This window comes from Haliotis rufescens, unplaced genomic scaffold (assembly GCF_023055435.1).
Source record: "Haliotis rufescens isolate VD_foot unplaced genomic scaffold, xgHalRufe1.0.p SCAF_31, whole genome shotgun sequence".
Classification (NCBI taxonomy): domain Eukaryota; kingdom Metazoa; phylum Mollusca; class Gastropoda; order Lepetellida; family Haliotidae; genus Haliotis; species Haliotis rufescens.
This window is the reverse complement of record NW_025964013.1, coordinates 3,473,077-3,482,236: the sequence shown is the minus strand read 5'-3', so window position 1 is coordinate 3,482,236 and position 9,160 is coordinate 3,473,077. Positions and strand designations below refer to the sequence as shown.

At 39.8% G+C, this 9,160-nt stretch overlaps 1 protein-coding gene across 1 annotated transcript; it reads right to left on the bottom strand.

Annotated features, from left to right (window-relative positions):
* Nucleotides 1-1,900: 1,900 nt before the first annotated feature.
* LOC124136740 lies at nucleotides 1,901-8,796 on the bottom strand. Its single transcript, XM_046502738.2, has 7 exons — nucleotides 8,650-8,796; nucleotides 6,627-6,800; nucleotides 5,298-5,387; nucleotides 4,328-4,381; nucleotides 3,740-3,832; nucleotides 3,344-3,425; nucleotides 1,901-2,931 (listed from the first exon to the last, which is right to left on the bottom strand). Exons 1-7 carry the CDS (start codon nucleotides 8,756-8,758, stop codon nucleotides 2,769-2,771), a joined length of 765 nt encoding a protein of 254 aa, XP_046358694.2. The 5' UTR covers nucleotides 8,759-8,796; the 3' UTR covers nucleotides 1,901-2,768.
* Nucleotides 8,797-9,160: the final 364 nt, after the last annotated feature.

Here is a 9,160-nt window from a genome sequence, read left to right as displayed (position 1 = left end):
ACATTTATGGTCATCTTCTGTGTACACACATACAGTCAGGCGAAGCTTATGGTTCTCATTGCCGTTCCCTTGTTAAGTCCCCTGTGACCGGTTTGCTATGGGTATTGACGCGGATAGAGAAGACATAAAGGAAATTAGCAATTAAGTGTGAGCAATATTTGAAAATTATGTCGAACTTGAATGCTGACTGTGTTACTTTAGCATCATCCAGGTCAGTGTCAGTAACATTATCGTTGCAAGAGAAGGACGTACACAAACAATCGTTGCTGTGTCGTGTTCATGCCGACAGAGCCTGAGAGTGCTTACTCAGCTTCCGAGTAGCCGAATGACACAGGACGGGTTATTGAAATCAACACTGGTTTCAGGGTTTTATCGAATGAGGAGATGACTCGGGGCTTGTGTGTTTATGTGTGTTTTTGTTTAAGTGTGTGTATGTATGTGTGCGTGTTTGTGTTTACGTTTGAGTGTGAGTGAGAGAGAGAGTGTGTGTGTGTGTGTGACTGTAGAGTGTGTATGAGTGTGATTTGGCATGAGGGCGTATGTATGAGTGTATGTGCGTTTAATATGAAAATGTAAGCTAATAATATACTGAACACCAAAAGAAACGCAAAGTCTTCAAGTTCCTATTTAATATTGGAAAATGGTTGTGAAAACGGTTGGCTGCTATGGCTCCATTGTAATGGGCTTTAATTGTTTCAAAATGACCCTAACCAGAGTTAAGGGCAGTGAACTCTTAATCCACAGATCTCAAACGCACCGATGTTGAAGTCAGTGTGGGATGGATACGCACGAAATGCACGTGCTGCTTATGCCGCAAAAACTGTCCGTGAAGATGTTGTCTTTAAAAGCCACGAAAGTGTCACTGTGAATCATTCACTCATGAACGTCAGTGACAATGCCACCACTGTCACATATCGATCGAGAGAGAGCTATTGGGCAACTTCAAGCTGGTGAGAGTGTTCAGCGAGTTGCAAACACCTTTAACGTCCACGTTTCCACCATCTACAGTCTGCAGGAAAGAACCCAGACAGCACCAGAGACAGGCATCGTACCAACACAACGTCAGGACCGTCACATTCACAGGTCACATTTGCAAGGACGTTTCCTGTCGGCCAGTGAAACTGCTAGGAACGTCGTTGGAAACCACGGGAGGGCTGTAAGTTCCAACACAGTAAGACGCCGACTTCGTGACAGAGGGCTTCAGTGTAGGCGACCATCACAAGGTCCTGTTCTCACTCAACGTCACCGTCTCCTGAGACTACAGTGGGCCCAAGCACGCTTGAATTGGCGTCATCAGCAGTGGAGAAGAGTTCTGTTCTCTGATGAAAGTCGGTATTATGTTTATCGTGCCGATGGACGTGTTAGAGTATGGCGACGTCGCGATGAGCGCTATCATGACCAGTGTGTCCTTGAACGGAACTCGTGGGGTGGTCCTAGTGTCATGGTTTGGGGTGGAATAGGGTTAAATCAGAGAACTGACCTTGTAATCTTTCAGAACGTTTGAGCTGGTAGGGGCAATGGTGTCACTGCTCAGCGTGTTGAGGTGTTGAGGTCCCCAGGTTGTACCGTTTTTTGCAAGACATGGCAACTTCCAATTTCAACAGGATAACGCTCGTCCCCACACCGCCAGGATTACTCAAGCCTTCTTGCAACAGCACAATATCAACACTATGCCCTAGTCGGCTCTTAGTCCTGATCTCAACCCTATTGAACACTTGTGGGATGAAGTGCAGAGACGTTTGAACATGGCGCGTCCGAGGCCAAGGACAGCTGCACAGCTCGAGGTTACCATCCTGCAGGTGTGGCGTCACATCCCCATGAACACTATCAACCGTCTTATTCACTCCATGCACAGACGGTGTGTCGCGCTTGTGAATGAAAATACCAGGTATACCAGGTATTGAGTTGTACCCATACTTCAGTTGACTTCAGCATGGTCACGTGGTGTTGTGTTGATGGATACAGAAGATGTCTGATGTCCAGAGAACTGACTCTTTCTTATTGCTAATGAATTGTGTTGTATCCATCATTATTATGTTTATACCAGCTGAAACAAAATACATCATGTTTCCTATACCTTCTTGATTTGCGTTTCTTTTGGTGTTCAGTATATATTCACCACTAACGTTCAAATGATATACCGACTGTTAAAGTGTAAATGACAAACTCGACTTTAATATCCACAAACATTATGAATGTGATTGATATTGTGCACATGAGAAAGGAAAGGAAACTAACGCGTTTTTCCAGCTAGAACCGGACAACATACTGTGGCATCAACACGATTCTGAAATATTGAATAGGAAAAAGATAGCACCATATATTATAGTAGAAGTGGTATTTGACGTTGGTGGTCTTATTAGACACTGTACAAATCATATCTGAGAGACAAGGACAAATTATAAAGAAATAATCCTGTTTGAGTTTTCTTCTATGATTTTCTATTGCAGATTGTTTTGTGATAAAATGAGACCATATAATTGTTGTTGCTTATGGCGTTAATACCATAAACTAATTGCCATTGAAACTGTAAATACTTTTAAATCGTTTCGTCTCCACGCTTCCTCAGGTTTAAAAATTTGTATACACGTAGAATACGACGTATATAGAAAGGAGCAAAATAACTGACAGTTTTCTCGTTTCTAAGGACGAGAATTTGTGGATGTCAATTTCTTTATTATGGAGCAGTAAGCATATACCCCCAAACGTTGTTCCTCATAATAAAGAAGTTGACATCCATGAATTATCTTCCTTAAATCACACAGAGTTCATAACGAGACATTCATGCCACTGTTTCCACCGTCAGCTTCTGTAGGACATATCAACTGCACATCTGCCAGTTGCGGTTCTTCTACTTTCCCAGGATCCGGGTGCTGTCTGTGATACATAGCACTCTCAGCTCTCACTGCGTACTTGATTGGTTTCTTTTTGCTGAATAAAGAAAAAAAAATGGGCTGAGCATAAGTGTAAGAGATCCTGGGTGAAAGAGATTATAATGTTATTTTTTTCTAATCGATACCCGGGGTCACGGGTGGCCCAGTCGTGTATGGTGCCGCAATTCGCTGTGCAGAGTTCCGTCCCTTGGGACACCAGAAACCTATGGTCATGGGTTCGAATCCCGGTTCGCCCCGATTATATTTCTAGGTTTGTTAGCACCAAACCCGTGCTCGTGGGTTTCACCAAGGTGGTAAACATTCCAGACCTGCATCACTTCGGGCTTTCCTCCCACATTAAGCTGACACGCGGTGATATAACTGGAATACTGTTAAAAGCCGCGTTACATACCCATTCATATTAACATAATTATTAAGTAAATTGATGTGATCAATATTTGAAATCTCACCGATTGATGATATAGCAGACTGTGATTATGAGAACTGCAACAAGAGCCACTATCACACATGTCACAGTGGTGATAATTGTAACTGAGAAAAAAACAAAACAAAACATTTGAAAATAGGATGCTGAATGTTCATGTGATTATCATGATATTAAATTTCAATCAACGTGTAAATAAAAACAGAACTTACTTTGGGGGAAAATATGAGCAAAGAGATATTTGCAGCTCAAACTATATCATTCAACACACAGGAAATTTGATTCAAACATTTTTTCATACAAATATTGTTTATTATAATCAATGAAATAATTGTCTCAATAAATCACACGACCTAAACTCCGACTACAAGATGGACTACGGACAATGTAGCATCAAACAGTTTTAAGTCTTAAATAATACCTGTTGTGTATGCTTCTGGGCTTGTGGTGTGATTCCGTGATGTCGACACTGTTGATCCTGCAGATCCTGATGATACTGTAGATCCCGTAGACCCTGTGTGATACCAGCAGATATACAAATATATATGCTGCCACAGTCCGTTCATGTGAGCGAGGACAAGCTCTTGATAGCTATAAAGAGACACACGATCATATGGATATCGACGTTTGTATTCTCTCTATGTGACGTTTCCGAGGTACTTCTTGTCCATTCATTTGGTAAATGAAGGGCCGAATGCTAGCGTCGACATTCGTGTTTAAAGAATTCATAAAGGGAAAGCTATATATGTATATCGTATGTCTCTGTAGCATCAACAAGGATATAGATCTGTACTTACTAAGGTAAAAGTTGATAACTTCGTGATGCATATTATTAGATCTTGATTTACGCAATTGAATACTGTTTTATGAAATTAAGGCGTATATGTTAATACATGTATACATGATCCAAAAATAATCGCCAATTAAGATTCGTTCTGCTTATCAATGTACATGTCTCAAATAGAAGACGTAACACTGGTCGAATACTAAGGTACTACTGTATACGTACCTTGCGTGGGCGTGTCCGTATATCTGTTTGGACAATGCACATACCAATTAGAACCTGGCAATGTAAGATAATTTAAACTGTGAAGGAAAACGTGATTGTTTGTTGTAATATTTCCATTTAATTATAACAGAAGTGTTTCCAATTTTACATGCGGCACTCGTCAAATCGAGTTCCGACAGCCTACAATGTGGCAGCCGTGTTGTGACATCTTTCGCATTTGACAAAGATGGATATGTCACTGGTCGTGTCAAATTGTAAGTATTTGTCCTGAGAGTTGATGCCTAGGTTAACCTCGTCACATCAGCGTGTAGTTTTGTATTTCATATGCGAACACATAAAGTTAAACAAAAGAGACGAAACCCTGTCAATACCCACAAGAAATCTCAGCTAAAAGCAGATTCCATTGAAGGACGAGCATGTGTTTATGAATCACAACCAAGTAATTATAATACCAGGTGTTCGCGAAAAGGTTAGCGTATCCTACCCCAAAGATAGCATCCGTCACAATTACGTAGAAAGGAAAAGTCATCAGTTCAACCGAATGAAAACACGGGAACATATGGTAAAAGTCAAAAGGAGGGCATTGCATCGGACATCATTTGTGTCACAGATGCGTCAAATGTGAAACTATTTCAAACTTTTACTAAGGCCTTGAAAGTTGTAACCTTGATGAAACAACTTTTGAACAAGAGTCGTACGACGCTTTTTGAAATCTTCGTCACGAAAGAATGAACGATATCTGATCATCGATATTCTTGAAGCTTAAGTTGAACTACTTGGCAAACTTGCCTTGTTTTGACCTTGCCAATCAGAGCAGAAATCCCAATTCATATGCATAAAGAAACTGATCCACAAGAAGGGGAGTACAATAGCAGCCTATTCTCACAACTGTCAAGATTCATTGTCCTGAAGATACATGTGTACATGTATGACCAAATGTCACAAGGTACTTTCTGTAACAGATACTTACTGGTACTTGTCCTTGATGTGCAGACATAATAGTTGGTGTCACTACAGACAGCCGCTTGGAACGTATCATTGAACGCTGCCCAGCATGTACCTGTTGGATAAAGTACACAATATATTTTTTATTAATTTGAAGTTCACACAATATACGGCTTTTCGGTTGGACGAGCGGTCGGTCACGTAACCGCGAAATTAACGTTCGTAAGTGTATGAACGACACAATTTAACGTTCATACGTTTTTCATGAGATTGTACTCTTGATATGACGTAAACACAGACGGACTTCTCCCTCATTCCTTGGGAAACCCCTAGGAATTCCCTAGAACAGATAAATATAGAAGCGTTTTTTTCTGATCATTTAGACATTTTAATCTTGAACGCACTGTTTTAGCATACGTTGAGAAACGTCAGAGGGTTTCACTGCATGTTCGTTCACGAATATCCTCGCTACGACCCATCCTAGCGAACAAAACGAAGAAATGCACATCCAAACTATCGTAATATGGACTCGATTCGTGTATAGAATGACAGTGACAGTCTGCAGCAATCTATGAATTTACGATAGTGTCTATTTGGCACATCTTTATAATCACCTTCCAATGATCGGCCAAATGATCAATGATGACCAACACCTGTAACTTCGGGAATCTCTCCCGTCACGTTTATCGTGTTGCCCATTTGACGACGCGCTGTCATTGTGACTGACTTACTGAGGTCGTTCTTTACAGACTTTTCTCATCCAATGATGATATTGTTTGAATACATTTATTGTAAACATACTACAACATATGTCCCTGTAGAGCATACATACTCTCACGACACCTCTCTTTTAGATTAAATATTTAATTCCTTCCACATCTGGTTGTTCAATGATTGTCAGTGTAAACATGCAGTCACACGTTCTACATAAGATTGTGTACAGATCTAGGCCTCTGACCTGTGTCATTCGAAGTAAAAAATAGTGATATAAAAAGCGCCGGCGTTCGTACAGTTCGACCCTCATTCTATGAAAGTCAATTCACCAAGGAACTCACACAAATTGAAAGTCAATTCTTAATATACACCCACGACAGTAAGCATGCTCTTTAGAATCCACATGAAATGAAAACGCTCGATTGTTACTAAAACGTCGTGAAATGTATACACCAAAGGCTGGAGCTGCTGGAATATTGTGTGTGTTTTTAACAATGGCTAACCTTTAGTTTCGCTGTTCTCTGCGTGAGGCACATGAATCAACATTGTAGAACTGTGTCTTATGTCACAAGCTTTATTTTATGGAAAGTGAGGTTCAGTTAGAGTAATAATAACGATTGATCAACGTGTACAACATTACCATTATTGTGTATCCATATCTTGGTATGTTCATTCTCAGCCTTCTTTAACACTGGGCCCCCGATGGCTGTACGTAAATCTTCAATGGTGAATATTGCGGCGCCCTTGTTGATGCAGTCTGTCACTGCTGCCGACCAACTGCGAGCAGCACAGGAAGATTCAAACGTTAAGTTGTCTGAGGGGAAACAATCATTTACAATTAGTCCAATTTGTAGTTCATACTGTGCAGGACATTTAAAAACATAATTTGAAACAGTCTGTATTTCAATAGTATTTTTATATTGTTATTGTGGATTCTGGATTTTGAAATTGGTATCCTTATGACAAGTATACTTGTTTTGAAAAATATATTATTAATGGACAATGAATTGTTTTGTTATTTCTAACGCTTTGTTTATACCTTTTTACTTTCTTTTCAATTAAGTAGAATGACCTAGTTGTTAACTTTCCAGAAACGCATGGTATGGAATGTTCAGAATTATGCCTGATTTACTTTCTCTACAGACAGAAACAAACACATAATATTGACCTCCTTTCGTGATGAGAGTAACACAAAGCTAAAATGTATCTTTGCTACCATCAAGGATTTATCAGTTGCAGAATTTCAAGATCTAGATAATTTTTTTTACTGGGCATGCATAGCAAAACTGGTCCTTCGTGTTGGTATTCCCTTTCAAATTGTCTTACGATAAGATATGGGATGCGTGTACCCGCGTTTTTATTAGAAGATGCAGTGTTGGATGTTATACAGTTTTATAAAGACTTTGAAATATGAAATAGAACATGCTTACATCTGTATGACGATGATATGTCTACCTTGACGTAAACTTCATAAAGCCATTTCTATAGTTCCAGCGCTTGCCGGAACATGGGAATCCGAAAATATTACCAGGGAATGAATTCGTTCTCCATCCGTTCTCCAGAACATTTCACACTAACGCACATGTCTACTCTTGTCCCACTCTCATGTCATCTTATCTGGATAAAACTCCTAACAGTTATGTCTACCCGGTACTTTTTGTTTTGTTTCTTATCTTATACACATGTCAGTTTTTGACGTTTGTACAGAAAAATACATTGTGCGATCAAAGTAATGATCTGAACTTATGTACATATCCAGACGGGTTGTACCAGTAGTCTTCACAGAGTATATTTAAAAGAGCGTCAAAGAACTCTTGCTCAAAGGTTCTCTCATCAATGTTACAACTTACAGGACCCTAGTAAAGCTTCCAAAACGTTTTATGGTAGACATGCTAAAAACATTTCTAAATTTGACCCATCAGTGACACACATGATGTCCGATGCAATTACCTATTTTGACTTGTACCATATGTTACCGTGGGTTTTATTCGGGTGAACTGTTGACTTTCCTTCGGATGTGTTTGTGACGGGTGCTACGGGTGGGACAGGGTACGCTCACCTATTAGCGAACACCTGGTATCATCACTTTTTGATAGTGATTCATAAACACATAGTAATGTTAATATTGTAGTCAGAGTTGTACAGTTGACTCTGGCAAAAGTCTAATACGATGTGTAGCATTGCGTTGCAAAATGTTTAAAGTAGCTAATGTGTTCCTAATAAAATCAAAAGATAGTATTAATAACCTACGCGTCTTATTAAAAAAAGTGTTATTGATCTACACAGTTACCAATAATTGACATAAATATTCATGCGTGCAAGTTGTAGAAACAGGTACCTGTAGGTGCCCCCGCGATACATATTCTAATGTACTAGGTTTAACAGAGCAGGATGCGTGAAACTGAAGCCAGCAATCTCAATAGGTTCATTTGGTATCCAATCAGGTCAGTGTGCATATTCAAACTGTGAAGTATATAACTTTCGTAATACAGCGTGAATTGAAGTCAACTTGACCCCCCGTGCAACAAACATAAATGTGCTATTATATAAAAAGGAAATTTAATAAATGCACGTGCATCTGTACATGAACAACACGCCTCCATTCATACACAAAGCGCCACAACACACAACATTAATACCTCAAACTATAAAGGTGTTCTCACCTGTAGGAGTATTGCTGGTAGTACAGTGTGTGTGCCTCGCGTTCGTCAGTATCACAACCATCAATACAAAGCTACCAGGTTTTACAGAGGCGTTGGTTGATGAAGCCATCTTCCACACAGGACGCTTTATGAATACTGACCTTTATACTCGCGTGTCCCGTACAGACAATGCGTCTCAGTTTCCTGCCTGCCTTGTAGCGATTGCGTGACTCGCTAAGACTGCAAACATTCCTGGGCTAACGTTCGCAGTACAAGTGGAGAAAAATGTTTTATCTAAAAGGCAGGAACTTGTTGCGCACATGGATGTATATATTTCATGATCAAACAGATTTGGACAAAAGAATTGCTTAATAAGCAAGTGAAATGAGACATTATGAAGGCTTATACCTCATAATGTTCTAACTACCACGTACTGACTCTAATCCCTCCCCCAACCAATTCCCTTTTCGATAGTGTGTTATTATGTATAACGCTTTATACTAATATGTATATGGTACATGATTCATATAGT

Excerpts from the sequence above, each read along its gene's own strand:
- LOC124136740 (XM_046502738.2), bottom strand. The coding sequence starts at position 8,758 with ATGGCTTCATCAACCAACGCCTCTGTAAAACCTGGTAGCTTTGTATTG. Across the intron at positions 6,801-8,649 it reads TACCAGCAATACTCCTACAG|ACAACTTAACGTTTGAATCT; the intron begins GTGAGAACACCT and ends GTTTCCCCTCAG. Across the intron at positions 3,833-4,327 it reads TACGGACACGCCCACGCAAG|GGTCTACGGGATCTACAGTA; the intron begins GTACGTATACAG and ends GGTATCACACAG.